The 18,600-nt window shown below is 38.1% G+C and overlaps 1 protein-coding gene across 1 annotated transcript; it reads right to left on the minus strand.

Moving 5' to 3' along the window:
* Positions 1-5,185: 5,185 nt before the first annotated feature.
* On the minus strand, positions 5,186-18,481 carry LYPLA1 (lysophospholipase 1). The gene is made up of 9 exons (XM_063168832.1): positions 18,361-18,481; positions 17,901-17,932; positions 14,813-14,878; positions 13,283-13,330; positions 12,363-12,433; positions 11,715-11,788; positions 10,854-10,955; positions 10,072-10,248; positions 5,186-8,693 (listed from the first exon to the last, which is right to left on the minus strand). The coding sequence occupies exons 1-9, from the start codon at positions 18,427-18,429 to the stop codon at positions 8,640-8,642; spliced, it is 693 nt and encodes a 230-aa protein (XP_063024902.1). The 5' UTR covers positions 18,430-18,481; the 3' UTR covers positions 5,186-8,639.
* Positions 18,482-18,600: the final 119 nt, after the last annotated feature.

The following is an 18,600-nucleotide window of genomic DNA, read 5'->3' on the forward strand; positions in this document are numbered from 1 at the left end:
GCAGTGAGATGTGTCTGGCCTCAGGCAGCCTTCACTGGGCACTGCACCGAGTCCGACCGAGCGCAAGAAGCGTTTGGACAACGCTCTTAAGGCCCATGGTGTCATTCTTCAGTGTCCTGTGCGGGGCCGGGAGTCGGACCTAGTGTATCCTTTCCAATTCACGACAGTCTGTGACCCTGTGATTCTGTGACCCTCCCCATCTCCCAGCAATGCTGCCAGCGCTGCCCCTGTTCGTACCTGCGGACACAGAGCGAACCACGCCGCCCGGAATCCCCTCCCTACTACCCAGCTTTTCCTCGGCTGGCAGGAGGTGCAGAATTACAGCAGACACTTCATTTTTACCAGCGTCAAACGGACGGGGAAAAGCCCCTGTCCCTTCTGACAGAAAAGGTTTTTATGCATACATCTTTTTAATAGTTACTTTTATATAAAATGGAGTGAGGGTTTCAAATTGCAGCTTCAGGGTGAAGTTTGGAAGATACACGTTCCGAGGCAGTACAACAGAGCTGGAAATAAACTTTGGCATTGGCCAAGCATCACAGTGTGAGGTGCTACTGTGCTTCTGAGTCTTAGGTCTAGTTTAAATCTTGTGTGTGTTCCAGTGGGACATACCACATTTATAAAGTTTGACATACAAATATTAAACATCATCACCAATGGAATTCTGTTCATCAGCTGAGCTAGGTGCCTTGTTTACCGTGATTTGTGATTGAGAACAGCATCATGAAACCATTTTTGCTGTTCGTTTTTGTGAAGTAAACAGGGGTGTTTACTTCACAAAAATGGCACATCTGAAGGTTACAGGAAGATTATCCCTTCCTAAGATCCAGGAGGGTGCTTACACAGTCTCTCAAATCCATTATTAATAAGCAGTCGAATGCTGTGGCTGCCCCAGTTGTGAACCAAGGGCTGTAAAATACAGACATTTTGGAGAACAGGCAAGGCAGACCTTTTCCTCCAACAGCACTCAAGGAAGCCATTATAGCAAAAACCACCAACACACTTTCTGTGGCAAGACTGGGCAGCAAGACTGTCCTGTGTTTTGAAGCCAAATAGAAGCAGGTGGGTTTTGGGCACTTCTGCATCCTGCTCAATGGACACCATGGTCAACCCTAAGGCCTGCACATATTAGAAGCAATTAATATTATTTGGGACCTACACAGGATCTTCCCCCAGGTTAGATCTGGGCCATGAACTGGACAAGCATACAGAAACTTTATCTGCTGCTTTTTTGTTTTTGTTCTGCCCAACAGGGGGTAAAAAAAACCCCACAAGAACAAAGAAAATATTGTTTAAGGAAAAGAATACCTTTTCATTCAGGAGCAGATTTTGGGAAGACAAAAATAAAAGAATGCAGCTTCTCACAACATTTGAGGGATTGAGCCATTTCAGGTTTAATTCCATTTTGTCTAGATTTAGTTACCTAGTACCTGTAAAAATCAAACACTGGTATTTACCCTGATGCTAACCTCAATGAAGTTTAACATCATTGTTCCTCACAATCACATAAATGATAAAAACAACACACAGGGTGTTGGCAGCTCAGAGCTATTGCTACACTACAGGATCAACAAGCTTGTACATGTTCTACAGTAGGTGCAAGTTAGGTCAGGGACAATACAACCACAAAACTAGAAATCTCAAGTCAGCCACTTTGGCAAGTTTAAATGCATTTAAACTCTGGAATAAAGTCAGATTTTTCTAAAATTTCTTTTAAAAATACAATTCAACATCTACTTCACTGGAAATGCATGGAAAGAGTTCAAAATGCAGATGAAATCTGTTAACATCCAAAATGTATCAGTTGAGAAATTGAAAATTATAAATTAAATCCCCTGAGAGCACTTATAAAAGGCAAAGCACATCATACTTATTTAACCTCTAATCTTTAAAAAGTGGCATCAAAGAAATATTTCAGTAGGGAAATCAAAGAATAATCAGATGGCAATGCATACCCTTTTTATTTTTTGCAAGTAGATGCATTGAAAGAAAACATAATACAGCTCACATTATTTATATTGTATGCTACAATACCAGAACAGTACAAATTAACTGAATCAGTACTAACCAAATTCTTTATATCAGCTGCTCCACCACCCTGGGGACAGCAAGTCTTTATTGAAAAGGAACACACAGCACTCCTCATGCTTGTTCTCTTCTAGCTGGTTCTAAACCAAGCGGCTTGGTACAGCACCAGTCTCTTCTATAACATGTCACTCCAAGTCCAAAGAGGAGTAGGAGAGGGAAAAACAACCTAACTGACTTTTTCCTGTCTGTTTAGCATCATTCTCCTAAATTAACACATTAGACAGAAGAAACAACACACTGTTTGTTGCACTGCACTTACCTGTTATGGCATATCCTCACTTTTCTCTTGCAACATTTTCTAAAGAGTTTTGCACCCCTGCTCATGCAGAAAGCCTGTGTCCTACTATCATTTGCTGGACCATGGGGCCTTCTGCAATACCAGGACTTAGCAGGTAGAGATAACTCTTCCTAAAAGAGTGAACTTAAGAAATAATGTCAATTTTTACTAACTAGTCTCTTTTGATATGACATAGCATCTTCACAAATTTGGGGCAGGAGGGGCAACACAGTAGCACATTCACTACTGCAGAATTTGAAGTAAAGAATCTCTGAACTGCTATCAAGGCACTTAAAATCCTGCATTTTCAGGAGTGATATTCTGTATGGAAAAAGCTCCTCTAATTGGGTAGTAACACAGCTGTGCAATATATAACATTCACAGCATTGCAAAAGGTTTTATGTAACCATGTCATGGCTATTAACCCTCTCCTCTTTATCTGAGCCCTGGGTGCAATGTCTTAGATCTTGCAGAATCTCAGCTGGTCTGAATCAGCCAAGTGGTCACCAACCTTTGCAGAGGAAGAGGAGATGAGTCCAATCACAGACAAATAAGGGGAGCTATAGCAAATGGAAATTCCAATTTCTCATAACAAGATTTTGTTCAAAAACTTCTCAAATATCAATAAATTGATTAATTGTTCTATAACTATACAACAGATGGGTTGGGGGTTTTTTATTTACTTTTTCAAAATGTCTTCACTTTTTTCAACTTAGAAGCAGAAACAGCAGGCATTCAAATATTGAAAAAAAAAATTTTTAAACCTCTATTTTAGTTTCTAGAGTTTTTAAGTTTGTTAGACTTCTCTATTCTGTGGCAACTTTCTCAATTTTTTTCAATATAGACTTAAAATATTTAATCCTTTTAAAGATCCTCTCTGATAATTTCAAATACTACAACACAGCTAGCAAATTATTTCAAGCACAAACTACTTTAAGAGTTTGCTTATATTCCCAACTGAGGAACATTCAGACTCCATCTGCTCCATCTGTTAATGCAGAGAAGTGGCTCTTTAAAACAAACCTTAGATGAGGGAAGTCTATTTTCTCCTCACAAGCACAAGCTAAACCTCCCACTTAGATGCCTGAAGCAAGTTCACTACACCTCTGCAAACTGGCTGGAAGTTTTAAAGTTTTACTAGTTTTTCAGATAAAAAAGGAGGCAATGGGTTGCTCTTTTCTAGTAATTGGTCCTAAAAGAAAACCATTATCTGCTGGTTCACTTTGTGGCCATCCATTAAATTACACAAGTACTTTGTTTAAATCAACTTTAATCAGCTACATCAAAGGTACCTGCTCAACTCAAAGAGAATTAATAAAATCTGTTATCCCAAAGGCAAATGTGGTAAGATGAGAGTGGCAAGCAATGAAAAGGAAGGAAAAAAAGGGGAGAGCAGGGCAAGAAGGGGGAATCTGTTCTACAGCTATTAATCTTCAAAGAACCACATTCTCAATTTAACCAACAGACATTCTGAAAACTTCTTGAGTCACGTTCTTCACTTACACCACTGCTCTCATACTATATTTGAGAAAGTTTAATACACTACATTGTCTTGTTTTGGGGGTTTTTACTATGCTAGTTTTAGGCAATTTTTCTCCTCACAATTACCTTATCAGGGATGCCAGGGCTGAAAGTAAATAGAAACTGAACATTACTCAAAATGTTTTTTTAAAAAACTGGCAGATTGCTATGTGTAACACTGCATCTTTATTGTTACTGGCTATTCTTAGACTCTTGATTTGCCACAACCTATTCACATAGAGCACTGCATCCACCACACATTCCCATACATTTATGAAATTCCTCATTGTACTCCACTCTGACTTTTGGACATTGCAGTCTGGGGAGACAAATGGCCTTTAAGTTGCTTTAAGCTGCTTCAAGGGGGAAGTCTGCCCTTACCACACATACATCCATTCCCTCTCTTCCCAGATAATCCCACTTTACTCTACAGTGCCCTGCACTATGTATAGCACTGATTGCCCTCAAGTATTAAACTAAATAGCACATGTAACCCCTGACCTGAAAATTGTCTCTCTAACAAAGTGGTGTGTATGCCAAACCTTGATCAACTTCAAGGCCTTTCCAACAACTCAGAACATCCAGAGAATGGTGCAGCAATCCAGAGTGAGAAGACTTGGGCTCTTCAGTGTCCTAGAATAACTTTACTAGAAAATAACTTAATTTCTTTGATCTTTCAAAATTATTGCAAATTCCAAGAAAACAAGTTAAAATAAAATTAACCCAGAATTTGAAAACCACCCTCCAATCATACTTAGGACTCTTTCAACAAAGTAGCAAAACCTAACTTGGTAAGTGATTTTTTTTTTCTCAGTAAAGACAAATCATTGTTCTTCTGTATTATAGTATGTATACATTACCATACAATACATTTCCAAGGAGCCTCTAGAGTGCCCGTTTCACAGCACATAAAAGCTCAACTTCCTTCAGGTAGGTATGGAAAAAATCTTTAGTACTTGCCCAAATACCAACTGAAATTTATTTCACAATGATTAAAAATTGAGAGCTCTTAAATTTTCCCTAGTACAGAAATAATTTCCAAAGTAAGATTTCTTATAATAAATAAAATTAGTAAAATAAATTACATTTTAGAGGTTTATAGTAAATATAAATGGCTTATATGTCTTAACACAAGGAATAAGTGTTCAGGATTTGTTTGTAAAATTCAAGAGACAGGTCTTTTACATATGGCTTCATTAACATCTTACAGTTTGCCCTCAGTCATATCCATCAACCCAAATAACACCTCTACATAAAAGATGCATCCAAATGATTTCAATGAAGTGCAGTATACTCCACTAGAGAGAACATGTTTTAATTAACAGTTCTAATACCAGTTACAGTGTACAGTACTTTTACCAATCTACTGTGTTGTAATTATACAAGATAGGACAAAGAGACCAAATCATACAGCCCTCCCCACAGTACAGACCCAAGTAAAGTTTTACCTCAAGAATAGCTGGAAAATTTGGCTTATAATATGCAATTCAACATCTTTATTCAAAAGTGGGCAATATATTCCAACAAGAAGTCAGACTTCTGACAGCACAAAACTGCAGTCCAATTTAAGTACCATTGTGAATTAAGAACACATTAAGGAGTTAGATACCCATTGAAACAAACTGATCTGCAAGCAAGGTATTTTCTTATCAATGCTTTCACAGGTTTGATAGACACCATCTCCTTTGGTGGAAAGTCTCTCATTACAAAGAATAGACAGTATTGGAAAGTTTCAAATTGTAGTTTAAAAGGATAGGACATTAATATTTAGACCACTGACAGTCCAACTTCTCCATTTTAATAGAACACTATGAAAACTCCCCCATCAGACTGAGCTATTATTCAGCCTCAAGTACATGCATTATAACAACAATCCCAGCATCAAATCACTTCAGGTAGTGAAGATGTTCAGCTGCAAGATCATACACAAAGCTTTCAAACCAGCTGGGAAGTTATAAAAGACAGGAGCTCAACATACACAGTATAATATGGGAGGACACGCAGACTTGAAGTTCCTCTAGCTTCTGGGCTCTTTAAGAACTCCCAAACACAATATAAACATGCACTCCTGAATTAAAAAAAAGGAGGAGTAGTCTTCCTAGAATACAGAAATTCAAAGTAAGTCAAAACATTTCCTTATACAGACTTTGGTAACACAGCTCTTTGTAGATATAGCAAGCAGCAAAACAACAATATGAAAAAGATTCATGTTATGATAGCTGAGTGTTTGAACAAAGTTAACACATAAAAAGCATTTCTAGAAAAACATCTGAAAGCATCATGACAGTGACAGCTGAAGCTGACTTGGATTAGAGTATTTAAGTACTAGAAGGTGACCACAAACTGTAAACACAGTTAATCAACTTGAAGAAAGTGTTATGGAGCTAACACAGAAAGAAACTAGGGCAAATCTCATTTTAACATCTTGGAAATACCTTTTAAAACTAATTCTTGAAGAAGGAAAAATATGTGAAATGAGCACACAGTCAATTAGAAGTTAAGACAGATGAAGAGAGTTAACAACAAATCTACAAACAGAACATGAAAACAATGAAGGAAAAATTAGAAGCTTGTGCAAGAACTTTGGAAATACACCAATGCTCGGGGAATTATTTAGGCAATAGGGGAATGAAAAGAAATCTAAAAACTAGGAGAAATAACATATAGTTTGATTACCAAGACTGCAATTTAGTAGAATTGCAAAATCAGCCAATGCAATTTGGGAATGACTCCAAGCTAGGACATAATGTTTTCTCAAGAGAACTTTGGCACAACTACAGTAAGAATATTATGGTTTCTTCTGTGAACTAAATTAACTGAAAGACAAATTGGCAGATCTATAGAAGAGAGCGACTGAGAGAAATTACTAATTAAACTTCAAAGTTAATAAAAATGCCCTCTTAACTACACAGATGGAATATCTAAAACTGTTTCATTACCATTTAGGAAAAAAACTCTTTTTCCATTTTACATATTAAGAGATGTTTAATAATCCAGAGAAACTGGATTAGAAAAGAAGCAGCTTCCTAAAAATGAAGTGCAACATTAAAAAAAAAAAAAAGCACTGAAAACTGGTTATTCAGACTAGGTAAACAGGTCAGATCTCTGGCAGCAGCAATGCTAGAGGAGAGATATAAAGGTGCAATTCCTCATGTGTGTATTTGTACTGGCAGATACCTGATGTAAATTCACATACACTGTAAGAGGACCCCTGGGAGAGGAAAAGTACCTTAAACTCAGGTGTGCAGCGCAGTGCTGACATGACAGATACATCCAAAATAGAAATATTCTTTGACTTTGAAAGCATATTACAGGATAGAACATTGTTATGCAGCACATTATGCAGTAAAAAGTGTAGTGCATTGTTTTAAACATTCCTAGTGTGGTGACAGCCTCTGAATGCTACAGAACAGCTGCTCCCAGCAGTAAGTTATGGCTCTGAACTGAAAAAAAGCTATTGAGTGTGCATCAACTCCTGCAAACCAGTGCATTCTACAATTTTAAGGTTCTGAAAGAAGAAACATTCTGTATCTTGTAAATTTACTCCTTTTTTCCCAGGATAGGTCTTTATATTCCTAGGCTATACTGATCTGGGGAAATGTAGAAGGATAGATTTTAAAAGAAAATGCTTTGTTCCAATTCAGAAAAAAAATCAAGTCTCAACATGTAATAAGAGAAGGTATTATATGGTATTATCAAAAAGTATTACTTTAAAGTTTATGTTAGTTATATCCCAATTGCACTTATATTTCTAGCAAAAAATAATTCAAATAAGTGTGTGTTACAGATAAGAGTTCAACAATACACAGAACTACATACATGCACTATTTTCAGTTATTTTCTCCAAAGTACAGAGAAAAAAAATCAAAACAATATTCTGTAGTTGTTCATGTGAAATACATAAACAAATTAAAACTACAAATGAAGCATCAGATGAATATTCAATATGAAAACAAGAATTTTTTTAACAAAACTCAAATAATTCCTATGCACTTTTTCAGAATTCTGTTCCAAGTCAACATTTGCAATGAGTTTAAAAGAAAAAAGACAATAAGACAAACAACAGTCTAATAAGGAATGTGTCCCTTTAGAATTTCCACAGTATTTATCTATATGAACATTTCAAAATTGAGGTGGTTTAAATATAAGAAATACCTTTGCTGACTTCTAGCCATTATAGAACTACCCTCCTTATCTGTTAAACAATTAACATATAATCCTTAAGCTTTATCCCTGGTAGCATTTATTCTACCATCATATGCCCACTACATTACATGTTCTGTACTTCATGCCCACTCTGTTTTATGTTGTGTTCTTTATGCATTCATTACATAAAAGAAATGCCATATGTTTGCAATGAAGGAAGAAAGAACAAATCACATTTCAAGTAAAACTTAACAGGTCACATCTATGTTGCTCACTTAAATTTAGATTTTTATTACTTGTACAAATAATTTGAAATTCTGCAATCAAGAAAAAACAAATAATCCAACATTTTAAAACAGTTACATTCTGTCATTGTTACCTAGTTCCCTCATTCACATCCTTCCCAGCACTGGCTGAAAAATACTAAAAAGATTATCATTTCTTGTACATGTGCATTATTTAATCTTCATTGTAAGTATAAATTTGCAACACAGTAGTAACACTGCAGGTATAGAAATAATGTTTCCTATCAGGCATATGAAAAGATTTAACACTCTACCACAGTTGATGCTGGTGTATTTATATAGAAGGCTTCTCACAGATAAATTCAGTCTATGGGAGGTAGATGTTTGTCTATGAACTGTTTTACATCCATCATTTCCTGTTTAAAGATAAAAGTCTGTATTAGTTGAAGTCCTCTACCACTACGGAATCAGCTACATTAAATCATGCTTTAACATTTGAGTTATAATGAGCAGCTGGGCTAGAGATATTGAGCAATCAGTTACTTAATTACCACTCTGCACACAAGTCAGGCTGATAACTTCACAGTGCTGATATGCACTTAGCAGAGGCTAAAATACAAGAAAAAAAGCAAAGACTACTTTTTCTCTTCCTCTGGAGCTGAACAGGCAAGCTACATATTAAGTGATCTTGATAGCACCAGGTTGACTGTGTAGCTAAGGCCACAGCTTCCTTTATACTTTAAACTTTTACAAGTTAGCAGCAGCATGGAAAGCCAGCAACTCCTCCACCTAACTATCCAGTTTCATTTTCAGCATACTTCCTTCCTTAAGGAAAAGAAATACAGCAAACAAGACTGAGAAACTAATCCATGGTAATCTTTTTCTTAATTAAGTCACTGTTGTAAGAAAGAAAAAATATATTTGTATAACAGCTCAGCAATATTACAGGCTAAATGCAGCACTACTCTGTAAATGTTACAAAGAGGTTGTTCAAAGTTACAGTTCCCACAAGATGCAACAATCTAAATTAACAATGTTACTGCTGCTGGCAAATCTGTTCTTTACTTCCTCTTTGATTTCTTGCTCTCATCACTTAGTTGAGTTCTGAAGCTCCAGCTCCCTTGTGGCTGCAAACACTGAAGGCTTCGGCTTTTGCCATTTTAGCAAATTCAAATGATTCAAGGAAGTTTCTGATCCGTCCCAGAGCCGGTACAAGGAGGAAGTGAGGGCCACGAGGTCAGGAGCAGAAGGAGTCCACCCCTTTCTGGCAGCAGGAAGTTCTTACATCAGCTCAGCTGTCTGCTGAGCCAGAACCATTAATGCAGGCTCTGAGGCTGCCTCTTCCATAGTGCCAGACCTCCCTCCCTACTCCTTCGATGTCTCCCTCCTCAGAACTACCAGGATTCTTCTCTCCAAAACACCATCTTGGATTTATGCTATGAGAATTTGTCTTTTAATTCTAATTAGGTTTTTAAACTAAGCAAATAATAAAAATTTGGGAAGAAGAGCATTTTATAGACCCAGTTGCCTAGTGCCCTAAACACAATCTTACGAGGAAGTTCTCACCTGTCATACAAACTTCTCCTTTGGATACTTTTTAGCCCAGAATTCAGTATACATCAAAATAAATAGCATGAAGCATGTATTAAAAAAAAAAAAAAAAAAAAAGAAAAAAAACCAAAACAAAGAGAACAAACAAAAACTCACCTCCCCACAAAAAGCCTATAAATATTAGTTTTGAAGGAAAAAGAATTAACTATAACCAGCTAAAACAGGGTGGATTTAGAAAATTACCTCAAGAGATGAACTATGCATCATGCCAGAGTAAGTCTTGAAGGTTACATTGGCTGGATTTATCATAGTCTTCAGCTTCTCAACAGTGAGGGAACCAAACATTACAGGAACCAGGGGGTCACAGTCCCCATGGCACTGAAGAACAGCAATATCCTTGTTGACACCACTGATAGGGCCCTAGGAGGGGTGGAATTAGCCAGGAGAAGAGAAGAAAGAGACACTAAGTGGAGATAAGGCTAACACCTTTGAAATAAAAAAAAAAACATGGCACTATACCCTGTGACATCACAAGCAAATTGAATTCTATGGGGAAATAGTACAATGTATGGCCTGCAAGCAGCTCCTTATGAAGTAAGCTCTGTACCTGACAACACATTAAGCTCAAAGACATGCAAATAAAATTTTGACAAAAACTTTTGTAACAGAAAGTCATAATTTCTGGCCAAGTAAAAAACTTGAAACTTTGCTCAAACACTCAGTCTCTAATAAAACAGTGCCTTGCAATGGAACAAATGGCAGACAGAAAATTAACCTTCAAGGAAAATTTGTTCTGTCCTTTAAATTTTCTAGTACTGTCATTTTAAGCAAAAATAGCTACTGAGTGTTTCTTCATTTTCCTTACTTAACAAAATCTAAAATTTTAAGGCCCTATTTTAAAAACTTCTAAATTATCAAACAACAGTCATCTGGTAATAAGGATGACCACTAATTCTTGCACAAGATTCAATCTTCAGAGATACTCATTCCCCAAGCGCAAATCATCTCAGGAAAGAAACAAATACCTGAGGAAAAGAAGCCCGTAGAGGAAGCCAGCAGCTGAGGGCTACGACACCTGCTAATTTCTGATGTGTTGTAAGAGCTGTATACAGTGATAAAGCACCTCCCTAAAATAGATACAAATATTATTAGAATAATGACAGTAAAGTTCTTTTTAATGTTTGCTTCAAAATCCCTGATTTCTCCTTTAAAACTCTTTTCCTATTGCAATCTATTCTCCTTTAGAGCCAACAACTAAAACCAGTACTTATATACAACGTTTCTTTTGCTTTTTCTCCTCCCTTCCAAGTCCATGTGGTCAATTCAGAGGTAAGCCAGCAAATTTACTGTAACTAACACTTGTCAAAAACCCCCCAAAACCAAAGACTCACAACATTTTTGCACTGCAATAATTTTATCACAACAGTATTATCACTACTTTAATATTTAATTCATTTGCATGCAGACTGGGGGAGTTGATGTATGGACCAATTAATCAACTAACCTACCTACGACAGATGCCCTACAAGTGTAAAGGAAAAGACTTCCCAAATAAATCCAGACCACTAAATATCTACCAAATTCAATTAAAAATATTACCAAAATTTTCAAGCAAAACTATTTAGGTTACGTGCATAAAGATTTTAAACAGACAATTTATTTTAGCACCTTTTTTACACATGTATGTTAATTTTCCAGAGAACAGTAATTATTTGCAGAAAAACCCAAAAACTTCATTTGTTAAAGCAAAGCAAAATTGGCCCCTTAAAATTTTAGAGGCATCTAATATCAGCTGACTTCAATTTAAGTGTCTGGGTTTCTGAAGTTAATAAAGCTAGGTTACTTCCCTAGAAAAAAGACAATGGCTCTTTCCAACCATACCTTACCTGAGAAAAGCCTCCCAGAATAATTCTATTAGAAGGAATTCCATTTTTTACTTCTTGATCTATCAGTGCTTTAACTGCAACATAAATAAAGGCCAGCTGTTAAAATCACTCCATTCTCTAGAAAGTCCAGAAGAGGAAAAATGCATTCTTCCTGGCATCAAGAGAAAGCTAGTGAAAGGAAAATTTAGGCTTCTATATATTAAAACTACCAGAAGATCTAAAGCACAGTCAGAAATGTCAGTGCCACTGTATCATTTCCAAAGAGAAAAACATGCAAATAGGTTTTGCAAAAGCTCCAGTTTTGGGAAGATGGCATCCTCTTCCAACTAAAAGCAACACAACCGGATGCCAATACTGCTCTGACCTGCTGCACTACCCAAAAGCTCTTTAAAAAAACCTACACTTGTTCCCCTATTTCAGAGTATGAAGTGTTTATATTGGTGAATTACTCTACTTACTAATAAAGTTAAAAAACAAACAAACAATAAACAATTAATCTAGCTAAACTTTGGTCAGTGATAATACCATATACAAATATTCTTTTCCCTAAAAAAATATTAGCTTTAGAAAACCTGTTTCAGACTGATAGTTAATTTTCAAGAATACCTGGAAGTACTTTTAAGACATAAAAAATACTCCTAAGTATACCATTCTCCGCCGCCTGCTTGATCCCAGCTTCATCTTCCTGTGAATCTGGAGAAAGTCCAATGATATCAAACCTTACAGAAACATCAACAAGAGCATTACTCATTAGAGCATCCATTCCGCTTCTTTAATACACAAATAATGAAATCTGGATGTTTTCCAGACAAAAATGTTAGCTGTCATATTGTTTATTGCCAACTACCCATAGATCATAAGAAACAGTGCACAATCTGTGAATGTGGCTTAAAAGACTAGATCTAGTCAACAAGGCTGTTCTGAGTTTTGACATCTTCTGTAACTTACTGCAGATTAAGCAGCACAGTTTTGATATTTACTCAAAAAAATATTAGCAGGAATTTTGCTGCATGTAGAAATTAAAATATGGTTTGAAGAAATACAAGAAAAACAAACACAAGTTACTCTGGGGGGAAGGGGGAAAGCCCAAAATCCAATAAAACTGAAGACTGGTTTCAGATCATTGAAACCAAGTTCTTCTTGCTCTCTATTCAGAAATGAAAGTTCTAAAGAACAGTTTCTACATATCCTACTGACCCACCAAATATTACTCACTAGTAGCAATAATATTTCCACTCCAAGTCTCTGCTTCTACTGACTAGGAATTCAGACACAATGCATACTACAGACCCTATCCGTAGAATAAAAATGGGGTTTTGTTCTAAGATATACAGATTAGTCCTGAGGAATAATCTCTACCATAGATACAAAATGACAACTACAATGTACTCATGACAGCCCTTTTAGTTCTGTTCTTTTATAAGAAAATATCTAAAGTAAAAAGGTTTACACTTTCATGTGATTAAAACCAGATACTCAGGTTGCTCATGATTTTAAATTAAGAACAATGAGTTCATAGCCCCAGATATAATTTGATTAGAACCATCTGCATTTGAACAAATACTTACCATGATGGCATAGACATGTTCATGTTCAAAGAAACAGGCATAACTGGCCTAGAAATGAGAATGAACACTCTTGACATAAGATATATACTGAAATTCAATAATGCAGATGCAGTAACATCATGGAATTGCATATCCTCTGTCTTACTTTTAAGCAGTAATTAACATGAGCTGTTTTGCAGCATCTGCTGAAGAAACTCACTTGAAACCTTCCAGCCCAAACACATTTAATATTCAGGGTTGAATTACCACTCTCTATGGAGAGCAAGCAAAACATTAATGGGCTGCTTTAAATGTGTGTGCGTATGAGTGCATATATTTCATATATGTTTTTAATATACATATATCATTGACTTATTTGTAATTAAGAATTATTTATCACAGTTCCATTCACAAGTTCAGTGGATTAAGGCACCTTCTACAGCAGCATCACCAGCCAAAGGAAGCAGCCAAAAGCAGCACGTGGTGGAGCCTGGCCACACATGTTTCTGTCAGCGGCTGAATCTGCTTGGGCAGTGCCCTCACTGCTGGGCTCCCTCCCAGCCCTGTGCCATCTCTTCAGCCACAGCAAGGCAGCTTCAGGATGGATCATACCTGGCTTGAGTTTTAATCTATAGCAACTGAGCAGCATAAGTTCTGTGGGGAAGGATTGAAAGAAGACAAAGGGCAAGCAAAGAAAAACAGCAGATCTTGCTAAGCTCCTTTTGAATGGTTCAGCAAAGCTGGGGCATGTGGTAAAACAAATAAATAAACCACAGCTCAGCAATACACCAAAACATTGCTTCCTTCTCTCCCTATCATCTCTGCTCCACGTCTGCAAAGACCACTAAAGCAAGAGACAATCTAAGTTTTGTGTTAAAATAAATTAAGATTATACTTTATTAGTTTTTCTACCACCAAGCCAATAGTAGATAGATCTTACTGCCTTATTTACTGGTGCCTGATGATGCTTAGAAGTATTTCACTTCTCAAATTGCACACAAAGACAGCTCAATTGAATTATTTGCTGAAAATATCACTATCCTGCCAATCTTTAAATTTCTTTGTAACCTACAACAAGTTTCAATCTACTGTACACATACCCAAGCTTAAGTACAGCTGGCTAATGCAAATTGAGTGTAATGGTAAGCAAAATACAAAAAAAAAATCCTTGATAAAACTGTTTTTGACAAAAGATTGTTGGGAGGAAAAAAGAAACTAACAAACAACTCAATCCAATGGGAAAAAAGTCAAAATACTATAACTTTGTACCTAAAACTTTACAAGTACGTTTTCAGTCTGAATAAGTACCCGAACCAAAGTACAAATAAAAATGAAGTTTTACCCCAAAGTAAATCACACATAATTTCCTGAAAACAAAAAACACTTAATAGCATCAACACTATTTTAGAATGGGCTTTTATATAAAAAACCAAAATGCAGAGATAGCCTGATGTCATCTCACTTCTGAGGTGCCTCTCTGACATCTGCACAAGCGTTTTAACAGATGATGTCTCTACAGAAAAAGGTAAAACAAGAAAGTTACAAACTTACGCGTGTGGGCAGATGTACTTCACATGGGGGCTTTTGATACCAGCAAGTGCTTCTGACCATCCGTGCCTGTTAACAAAAACATTTTCAACTGCTTTTAGGTTTTGGCTTATTTCTGAACTGGTGCATCAGCACAGACCAAGTATGAAACACGCTGAATTAGATCAATATCAACACACTTTTAGAAAATATTTACATCAACCACAGTGTACTATGAATGTAGTACTAAAGTCAGAAGGTTTGTTTGGCCCTTGAATGCTTGTGGCATATATATAGTCAGGAAGACTTGATCTAATTTGGTTGTCATAGTTGTGGTGCAGCTACAGAAATATCACTTTGGCTCCAGGCAAAGCCCACTCTGTATCTGTCTGGCTTTAATAATTTGTGTGCCAGAACAGATACACACAGGTATCCTGCTTCCAGGCAGCACAGAGGCTGCTTTGCTGCTCCTGCAGAGCTCAGACAGCTTCTCTGACAGCCAGCTTGGCATTCTGTGAACCACATTTCTTGACGTGGGCCAGTAGCAAACCAACACCTAAGCTAACTCCACATGGATCCAGCCCCATCAATCAGCCCTATTAACTCCAGCTCAGCTTGAATGCTCTTGGATTCAGGCAGTCCTGGACAACACCCCAGACTGCAGTGGCTTTTTGATCTCAAACAGATACAGCATATGAATGTCCATAACAGAACAAGATCTGCACAGCAGGTGAGTTAATGAGCTTCCTCCAAACCAGAACACTGGAGAGCATAAGGTCAACACTCACTCCAGGCCTCATCTGGACAGGAACTGACCTTGACCCACATCTGAACCCATGCACAGCCACTGCACATGCCTGCACTTGGCTTTCCAGAACACTCATTTCACCTGTATATCCTGATTTTTCCTCATCATTTAGTATTCCGAACTCACCCATTAAATTAGATACTGGGAATTTGGTTCTAAGCAGAGAACACCTCTAACAAATCCGTCAGTGATACAGTTGAACTAATCAGACCAACAGCAGACCAGCCATAAAGGCATGATTGGTTTAGTTTTAATACCATCCTGAAGAAAGTTTATTAATATATGCTACCTGAAGTTGAAGGCAATTCCAACACACTGACATTTGAAGCACTGATTGTACCTCAGCCTACTTCCTATCAGTACTTTTAGATATATTACTAACAAATTGCAGGAAATATGATTTGCACAATATTTGCAGTATCACAGAGGGTTGAATAGGAGTCTAAAGGAGAAATACCACTGAGAAAAAATAGTTACATAAGAATTTAGGGACATATTTTAGCCAATTATGAAGCTGACAAATTTGAAAAGCAACATTGTATACATACTAAAGCAGATTCCTTAGAACAATATGGCACCTTTTGTTCAGATTTTGACAAGTATGTACCAATCTTTAAGTGCCATTTATACAGGAGCTAAGACAGAAAAAGCATGTAACCTCTGTTAAACACTTTCCAGAGTAAGAAAAATGCAGCTGGCAAATGGAAGTGATCAATTTAGAAATTCATGTGAAGCGGAACAGGTCAGTTTAAACTGGGGGAAGATATAAAATTGTTAATAGGTTTGCTTCAGGCAATTTTTTGGGTCACTCCTACAGCTTTTACTTAAAAAACCCACAAACAACAGTATGTCAAAGGCAGTGTATCTAATCTAATCTGCAACAGACTAGAAGAAGAAATACACCTAAATCACTGTATTTCCACAGAGGTGTCATGTCTTGTCAAATGCAGACGTTCCAGTATGCTCACTGCATTTGCAAGATTGAGGCTGTGCCTTAGCTCTGACACTGAAATGGAAATGCCACCTTGTCTAGGGAATATAACTTAGGTTAAAGAGAAAGTCTCTATTTTTTACCCCCTGCCAAAACAAACACCGAGCCAATTTGCAAGGACTCAGATTCCAAAAGCTCAAAAGATTCTGCAATCACTTGCTGAACATTTGGTGCCAAGATGCAGGCAGTACTGCTGCCTCAGCTGCCTCCCACCAGCAGAAAGGACGAGGGGTAATGCAAACAAGGTGTTGTGCCAGCACAACACATCAGAGCAAAAACTCCACTTGTAGAATACTGCCAAGTGCATGGACTTGACTCTTTTTTAACTTACTAAATGCCCAGGTTACGCAAGTTTTCATTCTGACAGCTAATTTTAGTTAGTACTTTGGAAAAAATAACATAGCAAGTTTCAACCTAGATGCAACATTCAAGTTCCAGGTAACAAAAAAAAAAAAGTTCTTAAAAAAATATTATGTAATTTTAGCCACAAGGGAGCAAAATAGACAAAGCATTCATGCTATTTATTTTCAGTATCTAAGTGCCAATTCTTTTAAAGTCTTCCACTAAAAAGGCTTCAACACTCTCTTAACTTGTTAATTCAATGGCTTTAATGAATGCATGCTTATTTCTGGGCACACACAAGCTTCAAAAGGAAACATTACACCAGAGCTAGAATGCCTCCCAGTAATTCCCTACTCTTTCCATTTCTACTCAAACATGGAAATAACAGGAACAAGGCAACAGGGCATTACACATTTTATTTAGGGGGCATTTTTTGGGAGTCTGAAGACCATATTTCAGAGACAAAAATCTGTAGCTATTAGGTGACTACTTTGGAGTTTGCTTATATAGATCAAAGAGGTCTGGATTTTAGTGTAAGTATGACATATTGATGAAGAAACCACGGACTAACAGCAGCTATTGGCAAACCAACAATCCACAAGTCTGGAATAAAAAAGAACTCTAAATTTAGACAAACACAGGAATAACCAGAAACCCACTCTCAGGAAAGCAAATGATCAGAAAATCACACTCTTCTTTTTCTACAAAGTTTGTCACAGGGACAAAAGAGAAATCACATTTAGACCAAATTAGATGAGTAAAGTTTTCAAGGACTTGGTGGAAAATTTTAATTAAATAGTTGTCACCATCATTGCAGGACACGTGAAGTTTTACCTGCTGTTGGCCGCTGCATTCAGTAAAGGGCAAAGTAAGAAGCTTAAGTAAATTTTAACTGCTCACGTGCTTAAAATATGCAGGTTACATTTGAAAGTATAATAGCTACTGAGTATGTAATAGATCAGAATACACACCCGGTATCTCCTAATCCGTGAAGAAAAATGACCTGAGGGAAATAAAATAGCAACAACACACACAAAAAAAAAAAAAAAAAAAAGACAACAAAGGCAGAGGGTTAGGATCACTGAACAGGCACACGAGCCCCAGGCGCCCACCCAAGGTCAGGCGCGGTTCGGAGCGCGGCACCACTTTCTCCCAAGAAAACTCCGCTTCGCTCACTTCCCCTCCCGGCCCCGCCGCCATCAGCGGCCGCTCCCCGCGGGCACCGCTGCCCTTCCAGGTGCCGACCCCGGCCCGCCTCTGCACGACAAGGCAAGGAACGGGAGCCACCCGCGCGGGCCGGCCCGCCCGCCATCCCCCTCAGCGGGGGCGCGGCCGCGCCTCGCCCCCCGCCCGCCCGCGGCCCCCGCGCCAACAAAGCGGGGCGGCGGCGCTGCCTGCCCGCGCTCCCGGCCCGCGCCCCGCCACACTCACGGCGGCCGTGGCCTTCCTGGCGGCCGGGACGATGGCGGGCAGAGGAGCCGACATGTTGTTGCCGCACATGCACCGGGCTGCGGGGCGGCCGGCGGGACACGGGCCAGCGGCGGGAGGCGACGCGGGAGGCGGCGGAGCCGGTGGGAGGGGCGCGGGCGGGCGGGCGCCTGGCGCTGAGCTGTAAGGCCCGGGGGAAGGAGGAAATTACGGTATTCTTAAATAGGTGAAATAGAAAAGGCT

Source organism: Melospiza melodia, chromosome 1 (assembly GCF_035770615.1).
Source record: "Melospiza melodia melodia isolate bMelMel2 chromosome 1, bMelMel2.pri, whole genome shotgun sequence".
NCBI classification, from domain to species: Eukaryota; Metazoa; Chordata; class Aves; order Passeriformes; family Passerellidae; genus Melospiza; species Melospiza melodia.